Here is a 13,409-nt window from a genome sequence, read left to right as displayed (position 1 = left end):
ATTGATCCGATTAGTCTACATCAAAACTGTGTAAGCACAATATCAACTAACATGATAAGGGCCTTAAAGTGGGTTCTCCGTCAATACCTAAAATTGAAAGTTTTTGTTAAGATGGTTTGTGTGTCAAAATCTGGTTTCAAGACTTTAATTATTTTAGGGTTTATAGACACATGTGCACCAAATAAACATGGACATGAAATAGGTTTATCCCCTTGACACATTTCATGACACTGTATATATTGTATGAGACCATGACATATCATGTCTATTAAGTTGATATTTTGACCTGGGGGTGGCACACATACAGTAGAACCTCTCACCGGCTCCAACACTGACCGATGCAACTACTTTACATCAGTTTAAAACAGCATGCACACATTTCCCCTCCATCTGTCTTGTGACTGGTTGGATAATGCTGGACTCTCTTTCTCACACACATGCATACAGAAGCGCACTTTTTATCAGCAATAAATATAACTCCCCACCATCGGTCAGGTGATTGAACTGCAAAATGAAGTTTTGCATGTGAATGTCAGTATTCTTTGCATTTGTTTGTCTTCAATGTGGAGGAGGAGGAGGAGGAGGAGAAGGAGTGGGAAAAGGAGGGGGGCTCATCTCATCAACAGTAGCCCTGTCACTTGTTCTGTTTTCACCCCCTTCGTCCTCTGAACAGAAAAAAAATGCTTTTAGTTTTCTCCCCCTCATTTTATCTTTCTTCGCATATTTGTGAATTTGCATGTTTGCTTCTTGCTCTTTTCTGGTGGTGTATGTATTTTGTAGATAAAAGTTCAGCAGTGCAGTTAAGAGAAATTAGTTGGGTAAACAGTGGTAAATGTCAATGATAAAGTTCTGTTGAAGCTCATCTGATTAGCAGGGCTACGCAGGTGTCTTATCTTGCCTGTGCAACAGAGGGTAAAATGGAAATGATTGCGTGGTCCTGAGCAGTAGATGCCTATCCCAGAAATGTCTATCTGCCGCTGAGCCGAGCCTGCCGGACTCCGGGGACCCAGGGGTGCTGCATGGAAGATCATGGAGAGAGAGAGACGAGAAAGAGAAAAGGAGGCGCAATCAGGTCTTGGTTGTTTTTAGATTGAGGCCTTTTATCAGTGAGCCTTATAAATGATGCGACTTGTCATTAATGTGAAAAGCTGGGTAGGATTTGTAAATGTAAGACTTCAAGAGCTTTACCAAAATAACGAGACATTGGTGATAAATTGATTCACCAAAGTATTTTAGTGTTATGAGAAAAGGCAGAAGGATGCATAATTTGTATGAATGCTGAAATGTGCCAGACGTTTCAAAGATTTGCGGATGCTTGATATACAAAATATGGTGTATGGCTGAGAATATGTGTATCTGAACAGCAAAGATAATCACTTAAAATTCACAAAGATTCCACTTAAAGCTGCATTAATCAATATTTTTAAAGGCATAGTTTGGATTTTTTGAAGTGGAGCTCTATGAGGGATTTCACCATTGTCAGTGTATTATCTAAAGTAGATGGCAGTCTGCGCACTCCCATTTGGAGAAGCAGGCAGGTGTACCACCATGGAAGCTCAGCAATGCACTCCTGTGGACAGTGGTTAGCAGTAAAATATCAATATCAATATTTTCACCGCTTTACCTTGCCATCAGAAAGCCTTTTCCTTTGGCACTACATTTTCTCAACTGTAGACCTTTTGTATTCCCACGCATAAGTGCGCCACTTGCTGTATTATGCCACAGGTCAGCTGTTTGGGTCAGAAAGTGCTGTTGCATTATCTACCTGAAACGAAAATTCACTTTTCTAAAGATTTTTAAGATGCTGTGTGCTTGTATTTTTTAAACTGTTAGAACAAAGACATGAAAACAGCTGTGGCTAGTTACATTGAATATAGACAATAACTCTCCCAATGCCAAGACTGAGACAACTTAATGTTTGCAGTGAATATTTTGCTCAAGAGGATAATGTAAAACCACCGCCAAATAAGCATGCTCTCTCCACAAAAGTTCTTCTTCAGTATAGTCTGGTTTAAATAGTTATCCTTTTGTCTTTACAGTGAACAGCATTTCGTCATTGCTGTCATAATCACTCATTCTTTTATTTTCTGGTATTTGTTGTCTCTTCCACTTTCTGCTATAAGGTATGATCCGAACAGCTGACCTGCAGTGTAGTCCACAGCACAGTTGGAATACAGAAGTTCAATGGTTGAAAAAATGTAGTGTTAAAGGAACTGGCTGCCTGACTGCAAGGTGAGGCGGTGAAATTATCCTCAATACAGTGTCTATTTAGACTGATTTCTCCAGGTAGACCTTTATTAAGTAGCTAAAATATGTTCTGCTGCTAACCCCTGTTCACAGTAATGCATTGCTCGGCTTCCGTGGTGCTACTCCTGTGTGCTTTTCCAAACTAGGAGGGTGCTGACCGCCATCTTACTGTAGATAACCTCATACAGCCCCACTTCAAAAAATCTGAACTATCCGTTTAATATTGACATTAAATCAATTACTATGCGTGAAATGCTCATAGTGACAAACCAACCCTTCGACCAAATGACATCACCTTATTCCAATTTAGCCACACCCACTTCAAACCTGTTAGAAGAGCAAACAGGAGAAGAAAGTATAGAAATCTCTCATTTAAAACAACCACACTGCTTTAACCTTGGTAGAAGGTAGTGTGGTTATGAAGGATCACATCACCCAAAGCCAGAAGCTGATAAAATAGGTTTCATGACTTTTATGGTTGTAAATTATTAATTTCAGATCAGTCTAAGAAAGCAGTGTACACAGTTGTGCACAAAAATATTAACCGGCAGATACCTACCTGTCTCTGTAATAATACTATGATATATGTTTATATATACCGCAGTATTAGCCTATAAAGTAATTCATCCAATACAGACAATTGAGACTATAAGCAGGACTGTTAGTAGTTTTATGCACATATAAGAAGAAAGCCTTTAAATATTTGGTAGATATAATAGGAATTGACATTATGTGTAGATATAGAACATAGAGGCTGACATTAAAAGAACTACAGTATTTGTGCTGTGTCTCCCAAGAGGACTAGTGAGAGGATTGCAACTGGAGGCGTTGGGATTTGTCATTCAGCAGAGGTTAAACCCCACCTATTAGTGTGGGGTCGGAGTAGCACGCAGATAAAGATTTCCTGTTCTGTGGTGTCAAAAAATCAATAGCTCCGCCGCGATGTGCTCATTTGATATCAACAATAGTCTTTTTAAAAATCAATTAGGCCGGATAGAGGAGAACATCAGTGTTGGGTTACACCTTTCTTTTTTTCCCTTTATTCTTCATTGATATCCAATCAGGCAGGCGCTTTGTTGAGGGTGCTTGTTCCTATTGGATGACCAGGTACCATGTCTTTATCCATAGTTTTTACATATGTGACTCCTTGCACACCAGGCACAGTTGGTCTACACAATATTAGACTTCATTTCTAATAATGACACACAGAACGTTTACAGACTTAACTCCAAAAATGAAAAGATAAGAATATACCTCAAAAATGGGCCTAGTGAGACATGGCGGCCTATTCTTAAACAACATTATGTGTATAACAGATGATGGAGACTGGATATTTACTTTTATATAATTGAATTTAAGATAGATAGAATTTAAGATAGATAGATAGTTTATAAAGCATGGTATAGAGCCAAAATGCATTTCTGATCTGCTGCTACGCTATGTGACATTTGAACCTCTCAGCTGGTCTGGAACAGACCTGTTTTCCCAGAGTCAAAGCTAAACAGGGAGAGCCAGCATTCAGTTTTAATGCACCACATACTGTATCTGGAGCAAGCTCCCGGAAAACTGTCTGCTCCAACTCTTTTTTTAAAAAAATCAGGGCTTAAGAATAATGTTGCCTTTTTTTTAAATTAAATTTGCACTGTAATGTAACTGCACTGTAGTATTTATTGTCCTGCTTTATCTAGTTTGTCCTGTCAAAGCTTTTTTCTATCTTCTTTTTTTTTTCTTTGAAATCCTTATTGTCCCTTTATATTGTCTTTTTTTATTGCCATTGTTTCTTTTCTAAATGCTTTCATGTTACATCAAAGGTCCAGGTCCAGTGTTTAGGATTGAGGTGAATATATAGTGGCAGAAATGGAATTAATATTCATAACTTCTTTTTCATTAGTTTATAATCACTGGAAACTGAGAATTGTTGTGTTTTTATTACCTTGAAATGAGACATTTATGTCTATATAGGGAGTGGATCCTCTTCCATCGTGGATGTATTAAGAGACCTAGATACAGCATTAGCGGCGGGGCCCTGTTTATTCCCATGAAAGTTGCTCAGTGGTACATGACGCCAAAAAAACCTCTTTTTCTTTGGTATGAAATTACCCAGATAATTGGTGCTGCCTCTGATCATTGGGCCCGTAGAGCAAGCGCACTAGAGACTTAAAGCTGCTGAGCATGGCCAAATGGCCTACTTCTGCCTGCCAAGTGGCTGACTTCCGGTTTACCACTTTGCTAACTTGAATGGGGACAAAATAATTCAAACTTGCGGCATTTTTAAACTTCTCAAAATGTTATCGGACTGAATGGCTAAAATCTTGACCATAGAATGAGTCATTTCAGGGGTTGTGATACTCAAAAATATTAATCCGCTGATTGATTGTCTCTTTCCCAATGTAAGTGTATGGGAAAAAGTATTTTTGGGCCCAATGGCATCATTTAATGGACCCTTAAAATTACAGAACCACTACTTTGCCACTACAAAAATTGGCTTCAAAGCCCGGTGCACTTCCTGGGGGCCTGTTTTCCACAGTTGTTTCTAATGGAGCCCAGAACAGACAAACCAAGCACTGGCTTAAGATAGGGCTTTTTGCATTTTTGCGTCAGCCACCGTAATTCTTCTACACGCTCGATACACAAAGAGGTTTCAGTTGGTTACATTCTGCAACCTCTCCACTAGATGCCACTAAATCCCACAAACCAAGCACATTGAATTTCCTTGCTGTCGAGCTTGCCTTGCCTTGCCTTACATTTTACAGACCATTGTCTGTTCTTATCATGCAGTTTTGACTAAGACAAAATCATTATCTACTTTGACGCCCGATCATTTATACTGTTTGAAACATGTTCCAATGGTGCTATACTTTTATGAGATCATTCTTACTATGAAAAAACAATACATACATACAGTAAGTATAACAACATGAAAGACATTGTAAATCATTTTAAAAACAGAAAATGAAAGTGGACCCAAGCTGCCTCCATGTGGGACTCCGAATACTGTAACATATTTTTGATTTTATTATTTTTGACAAATAATTATTGGCTCCTTCTAGAAAGATTACCTTTTATACAATCAATAGCGAATGTTGACAAACAACTGTTTTTAAAATAATAAAGAAATGGATGGAAACAAACTTCTGAAGTGTCTTGATAAGCACTTCCAGTTCCATAACAAGCCCACAGCTAGAGCCAGAGAAATCTACTTTTCTATCTTTGGTTAAGTGTAATGGTTTTGGACTCTTCCCAAAGTTGTGGACAGTTTTCACAAAGTAAGCATTTATTAATAATATGACATATCAGTTAAGATAACAGCTCACCTGCAGGTTTAATTAATTTTGCTTCCAAGTGACTACACCTGGAGATGTATCATCTGAGAACGCAATAATTAATCTGCCTGATTAGGTATAGAAATAGCACTTTTGTCCCTCATATTATTTCCAGTAGGGCTACATGTTAAGTAGACATCTTAAATCATTCTTTTTGTTGGTGAAAATAAATCAGGAGCAGTGTCATGAGGCTTGGTGATGGCTTCATTATATTATCACTTAATATGTCTGACATTTTCAGTTTGTTGGTTTTTAATGTAAATTAACTTTGTAACCCCATTTTATTTTTAAGTTGAAATTGATAGTATCTTTCTGGAAGTCTTCATGATGTGTGTGCTTTATGTGTTTTAAGCTGTATGTCTTTGAAAAAAGAAGATAAACTAATCGTTTAGCCATGATGCAGTGTTAAACTCAGTGACCTTTGCAGACTTGAACATGTCTGACCAATAATTTCATCAAGGCATCCATAAACATTACAGTTGTTTCATTATTATGTATATAAGCATCACACTCAGTAACAAAGACGGTCTCCAATACTTTATTAAATAAATAAAAATAATAAAAATCGATCCAAAAATCCCAGAAAAAAAAACAAAAACCATCAACTCGACTCTGGTCTCTTCTAACGGCTGTCTGCCACCTTCAGCTTTGTACTCCCCCCTCCCTGCTCATCGGTTAATTGCGTTAGTCATTTCATTAATGGCGAACTGATTGTTTTATTGTGTTGGCTCGTCAAAGAGGCCTGGACGCCCCAGTGGCTGCTGAAGCGTCCGTATTGATAAGCCTTTGTGTGTGTGTGTGTGTGTGTGTGTGTGTGTGTGTGTGTGTGTGTATTGGTGTGATGGTGTGAACAGGCTAGTTGTGTGTGGGCACGGCATGTGTGTTGGCTGCTGAGTGTCAATGTGTCATCTTGCGGACCTGTGGATATTGTGTGTTCACGAGTGTTTGTGTGTGTGTGAGACGGAGAGAATAATTGTAAAATAGTTGTGTATCAGAGCTAAATGTGTGAGGCAGTTTGGATACTGTGAAGCTGGTTGATATTGACAGCAAGCCAGACAGAATGATGTGTGTGTATGTGTGTGTGTATAACAGTGATGAGGGTAGTATCATACAGAGCAGTGAGGGTAGTAGCAACCAGTGCAGCCATATTGATAAGGAACGCTGGGTTATTATGCAGGTCTGTGGTGGGCAGGAGGGGTAATTAACAGGGATTAGGATTGTTGGAGGCCTCATGTTACTGCAGTGAACACAGCTAACCTGCTGGGATTAGCAAGCAGCACTCATTAGTGGAGGTGCACAGATAGCACTTTCTTTTTACCAATTTGAAAAGGCAGAGACATATTGAACAGACTACCTGACAACTACTCAATCTACAGTACGTGTATCACCCAATATTAAAAAATAATCTGGAAAATGTAATACAATTTTCTCTTAAAGGAATACTTCACCCTTTAAGTGACCATATCAGTTACTCACCCCATGTTATGTTGAATTTTAGAGGGAAGCTTTTTCTCACATTCCTCCTTTAAACAAAGAATCCAAAAACAAAGAAAATTCTCGATCAGAGAAAACAAAGTGTTTGACGAGCTGAAGTCATAGACAATCACGTGTTACAACAGCAAAACTATATCAAAACATTTGTTTACAAACTGTCATACAACTTTCCAGCTGTGTGCTCAGTACTTCCCAAACAGACAGCTCTTTCTGAAAAGGAACAGAAAGTGCTCTCTACAAAGCTAGATTCCATGGGAAAAAAATAGTTACTTTGGCTCATTGAACATGGGAGCTGCTAATTTACCACTGCCTCAATCAGTAGTTTGTTTGCGTTAACTTGTGACTTTGGTGAATGCAAACCAACTTTAAAACAACAAAGTCACACAATAGCACAAACAAACTACTGACCGAGGCAGTGGTATACCAGCAGTTCCTGTATCAAGTAAAATTACTCATTTTGTCAATGGAGTCTGGCTTTGAAGAGAGCATATAGGTTTCACTTTCAATTCCCAGTTGGAAAGGGCTGCCTGTTTGGGGGAAAACTGAGCATACATCTGGATTAATGGTGCTTGGGTTATACTGCACGAGTTGTGTAAGAGTTGTACAGGAACATTTTGATGTAGTCTTGCTGTTGTTAAACATGGCCCTTATTACCATCAACTCATCAAAAATGTCCTCCGTTTTTGGATTCTCCATTCACAGTGGAGGCATGTGAGAAAAACAAAGATTTCTTTGGAAATTAAGTGTCTTTGACCATTAATGTAATAAAATGTCCGATTTTGTAGTAACATTTTACAGATACAGACACACCTTTTAGGTGGGTCATTTTTTTTTTTCTCCCCCAAAATTGATGATGTAATAATTTTGAAAGATTATGTTAAAAAAAAAAAAAAAAAGTATGCTTTTTGGGCAGTTACAAAATGTATACTATCATCAGTGTCATGTTAGCCCACTGAAAACGCTAACATTAACACTGATTTTATGTTCAGGAATGTTATATTTAGGCTTTATGTACAATGAAATTTGATGAAATGAATGAAATTTACAACAGATGGCAAGTGGTGCACTGTTATCAGGCAAAGATGCATTAAGCTAAAATCCCTATGGGAAATAAACCTGCCCATGCCAGTGCTGGTTGGTCATTGTGAAAGGATCGTGCATTAGACCTGATAGGATCTTAGATTTTTGCACTAGCATGACGCTTTGTCACGCTGGTGATGGTGAGAATTGTTCAGTGTCTCCTACAGCAATTGATTTTAGTGTTAGTCCAGTTTATGTACACCTAGTGCAGCTCAGAGGACACGTTTGGATATTTAGGTTGACCTCAACCCTGCCACAACAACTAGTGGCCTGTTTGGTTGACCCTAAGTCATGCCTGCATGAATGGATATTAAGCAACAGGTCATGAAAGGAAGGACAACACATGTTCAGCCCTTTTTTTGACAAACTAATGCTTGTGTTGGGCTTGTTTATAAGTTAATATCTGTGTTGGCTCACTGGGGTCAAATCCTCACACCGTTTCACAATGAGGGTCAATTGAGCTGGTCAGGCTGATAAGAGTCCCATGTGGTGAAGATTGGCCAATGGCACAGAGGCAGACTGGTCATTGATGGAGTGCTGAGATAAGGAGGGTCAGAGTGGCCAAACTGAGGCCCCATGAGACAGGAGATAGGATACTGGCTGGACAGACGCTGGACTTCAGACTCTGTAGCCAGCAGGTTAGACTGTCTGAGGAGTCATGTTTGGGTTGGCGCTTGACCTGGGACTGAAATCTGACACTGACCCGACTTGAACCTGCAACATTTGTGTCCAAACTCCAACAGAATTCGACAACTATCATGTATCAGGGGGCCACACCCCAACAAACCAGATATTTCCTCTTAAATGTGGTGTATTCTAATCAAAGAAGTGAGGTGGTCATCAAAAATATTTGTGAAATCGAGCTCCACCCAAAACCTGAGTCATTCAATAAAAAATTCAGCCCAACCTGACCCAAGCACAACAGGTCAGGTCAGCTCTTGTTGCGTCTGGCATCAGTGTCATGCTCTCATGTGCACCAGGGCAAGAGAATGAAAAAGTAGGGCTGGTTACAGTGTGACATATACCATGACTGGTAAACAAAGTGGGCTGACACCTGTTTGAAAAAGCAAAACAAGTGGAAGCACTTGACAAAGCACAGAAAGTCTTATTTTTTCTGAGAGCACAATTAGGGTGGATCCTAATAAAACAGATACTATCAGATCAACTAGTTCTGCAAAATTTGATCATTGTGTGACACGTGTGTTATTCATTAGAGTGTGCAGAGGGTCATTGTTATGTCACACTGTGAATTAAGAAAAACATACCACTTCCTGTGTGACTTTGCCACAACAGTCTTTCCAACAGTGAAACAATATTTTTTGCAGCTATTTGGCTGTAAGGACTCATTTTATTGAATTAACGTCTACTTCTCACTGCCTCATATCCCCTCTAAGGTACTTTCTTCCCTCAAACCACACTCCTTCCTGTTCCCTCCTCCCCACCATAACCCCACCCCTCCCCAACACCACCCCCACCCCCTCACCACCCACCCCCACCGGCTGTGGGAAAGCCATTTTATCAGCGTCTGTCCGTTGTTCTCTGGTGGGGATAGATACAGAGAAGATAGATGAGTGTTTTGACATGGAGAGTGTTAGACAAACACTCTTATCAGGCCCGCCACTTTAGACCGACCCCCCGAAACAGTCGCCTGAACCATGGACGAGATGGGGGGGTGGGAGGGGTGGGTCGGGAGGAGAGGAGGCAGATTTTTCGTTTGCGTTTTGATCAGAGAGAGAGGTGGACGATCATAACGAAAAAGCTCCCCACTGCAACAATCACTGCTGTTGCTCAAACTTGTTCATTTATCCTCAGATGTGCAGAGGCCTCTCTAAACTACAGCCTGCTGCTCCTCCTGCACTCTGAGCTGTCTTAAGTTTTTAAATAGATGGATCAGTCCTCTGTGCCTCCCGGCTAACTGGCTCTATCTGGGCTGCAGCAGGCTCAGACCACAGCCGTCACTGCCATCCTTCTACAGTTATCAATTTGAGGAAGTACACAAGAAGTTTCCTCTGTTTGAATCGGCCAGGACAGAAAGTGCTCAGCTTGTTTTAAACTCCCCCTGCTGTTGAGCTGTTGACAGTTCTTGTTGTATGATCTGAACTCCTGCAAGGGTTCAGGTCAAGTTCAAGCCAAGTGCTGCTTTTGTGACAGTTTTTTTAAAAAAAAAATTCTAAATCCTGTCATGGGTGATGTTTGAACCAGTTAGGTTTATTTAAGGCTGAAACTGATATATTGATTAGGTACCATAGTTTGACTATTGTTCACTAAAAGGATGTTCATTACAAGCATTTCCTCTCTGTGATAAAATAAACATATTTGTTTCTCAACAAAATGTAGTGATTCCAGTGTGTTGTACCATGCCTAGTTTCTTTATTGTATTTTTCATTGATGGCACTGCCTGGTTGATCCCAGTTGTTTAATGATAAGGTTTATAGCACTTTGTCAAATTAACATGTCTGTATATTTGTCCAACCTACAGTTGGCTTATATCAGCTCCCCTGATGTTAACTGCTCCTCTCATCTCTCCTTCCTCTAGATGACTTGGAGTTAAGTGAAGAGGGCAGTGACAGCAGAGTGGTGGCAGGCAGGGACCTCCAACCAGACACAACGTGGGGACCCTACCCAGGAATCCTCCAATCAGAGGGTAGCACAGATGATCAGGAGACAGAGGTAAGAGTTTAGATGCGATCAGCTAGTCTAGTAACAACTTGACTCTGTTGTGGTTGCTGGGACTGAGATACTCAAACTTATTAAATCTTATAGAGGAGCTCTTAAGTAGAAATGACACACATCATTGTGCGTGACATCAGTGTGTTGTGAGCATGATAAAATAACAATTATAAAAAAGGGTTGAATTCTGATTCAATTTGAAGTATCTTTTTATGTTTGTCAAATTATTAATTTACAGTAATTAAATTCCAAGTAGTTGTTGAATTTCTGATTTTGAGATGTTTGTCTTTGCTTTTGGTTGCCTTTTCTTTCATCACAATTCATGTCAAGTATTACATGTAAATCACTACAAATTTTAAAACAGTAATTTACATTTTTTTTCTGTTATGAATCCAGTGTGTTTTGAGTTGTCATTAATACAAAACATTCATTTAAAAAAACAATGACAACCTCACAATTGCATAGGGATGCACCGAAATGAAAATTTGTAGCTGTCACAGTACCAATATTGGGACCCACTGTACAATACCAATGAAAATATCATGGTTCTGAGTAGTATCATGATACCACAGCAAAAATGAGGCAGATGTGCCTTTTGTCATTTATAAAAAGATAAATCACTTTTCTATAATACATCAATGATATTTCAATGGAATAAATTACTTATTGACTTATTCATACTTCAAAAACAGCATCAATAAGTGATTAACATAGGGGGATTGAAATAAAATATCAATCAATCAATCAATCAAACTTTATTTGTATAGCACTTTTCATACATTAAAAATGCAGCACAAAGTGCTTCACAGAATAAAAACAAACAAAAATAATACATACATATTGAAAACCCGCCCCTCCCACCCCCATATATAAACACACACACACACACACACACACACACACACACACACACACACACACAGTCAATATAGTCAATAACATGGCTGGGCTCTGAGGAACCAGGTGAGGAAAGAACCACCTACGGGGAGCCATCCACACTGAGAGGCGCTACAGCCCACAGCCACAGGAAGCGCCGCCACAGAGTCCACCCCGACCAGACAGACCGGGGTGGACTCCACACATGGTGTGGAGATTAGGAAGAATTAAAGAGTTAAAGATTGAAATAATATTAATAGTAATAATAAATAAATAAATAAATTAAGAATTAGAGACTAAAATGCATAAAGATTTAAAAATAAATAATTTAAAAACATTAGAAAGTAAAAAGAACATATAATAGAAGAATTAAAAGAGTAAAAGAAATCAGTTAAAAGCTAAATTAAAAAGGTGAGTCTTGAGCCTCATTTTAAAAATATAAATAAATAAAATAAAAATCAACCAGCCACCCTCCTCCCCTGAGAAGTAAAGAACAGTCCCTAAAGTGCGGTGAGGTTTGTGGGCCGTGAACGGCTCGTTTCTCCTCTGACACGTCACATACCTGTGTTCGGCTGGCTCAGCTGTAAAGGTACTTTTGGGCAGTCATGATGCCAAGAAGAGGATATTATTGGAGCTGAATTCTCTGTCGCGGTAAGCCGATGGCCGGTTTATTTGACAGGAATACATTACTGTCTGTGTCTGTGACCCCCGTTCAACCCACAACCGGTGGGATTCGCCTTTCGTTTCTGCTGCTAGTTGAAATCTGTAGGCTGCTCGCACAGTGTGCTGAATGATTTAAGCCTATTTTGCTCGCTCTAAACTATTTTAGTCGCAAATGCCAGTGCTGTGACGGACAGATCGTCACACTGCCGACATTTTACTCCACCCGTCACAGCACGCTGTTTGATTGCGTTAAACACGCTGCTATTATTCAGCCTTGCTTTTAACTTATTCCACCGAATACCGAATGTGTGTTTTTTTTGCAATATTCGGCCGAATATATTCGGTTACCGAATATTTGGTGCATCCCCACAATTGCACTAAATTCCATGAAAGTTTAGCTTGCTCTAGACTACTAGTGTATTAGTTGATTCGCAGAAAATAATCAACAACAATTTTGTTTCTCATGAAGCAAAAATGAAACATTTTCTGGTTCCAGTTTCTCGAATGTACTGTAATGACTTACTTCTTTTCTTAAGATTTACTGCTTTTACTGTTTCATATCATTGTAAATTGATTATCTTTGGGATTTGGACTCTTGGTTGACAAAACTAGCAAACTGAGGATGTCATCTTTGACTTTGGGGAATTCACTGCTATTTTAAAACTTATCTTACATTTTTTAGACCAAACTAAATTTGATTGATCAAAACATAGTTGTCAGAATAATTAATAAAGAAAATTGCTGTGCGCTGTGGGCCTATTTATGACTCTGTCTTGTTATAAAATGAACACTTGCTTTTCGGGCAATTAATAAGACAGAAATTTGTATAAAGAGTTAATTAGCCAATAAGAAAAAATAAACACTTTGGTACATTTTTTGATGTGGGATGTGAATAGTTAACGGTTAATCTGTTAACTGCAGAGATCATTTTTGACTGGTTAGGCACGTCAGTCTATAGGTTAATTTTGTTACTCCTCAGTTTACTGCATTGTGCACCAACTAGCTAGCAGCACAGCTCATTCTGTGACATTGTGCCCAACCTGCAGCAGGCTGAAG

At 39.2% G+C, this 13,409-nt stretch overlaps 1 protein-coding gene across 1 annotated transcript in view; it reads left to right on the top strand.

Moving 5' to 3' along the window:
• Positions 1-13,409, top strand: part of zfpm1 (zinc finger protein, FOG family member 1) — a 129,768-nt gene that overhangs the window by 90,764 nt on the left and 25,595 nt on the right. Inside the window, exon 4 of the mRNA XM_049574039.1 lies at positions 10,681-10,814. Within this exon, the coding sequence (XP_049429996.1) occupies positions 10,681-10,814 (134 nt within the window). The remainder of the gene's footprint in view (positions 1-10,680; positions 10,815-13,409) is intronic.

This window comes from Epinephelus fuscoguttatus, linkage group LG4 (assembly GCF_011397635.1).
Source record: "Epinephelus fuscoguttatus linkage group LG4, E.fuscoguttatus.final_Chr_v1".
Lineage (NCBI taxonomy): Eukaryota > Metazoa > Chordata > Actinopteri > Perciformes > Serranidae > Epinephelus > Epinephelus fuscoguttatus.
The sequence above is the reverse complement of the archived record's forward strand: the minus strand, read 5'-3'. Positions and strand labels throughout refer to the sequence as shown.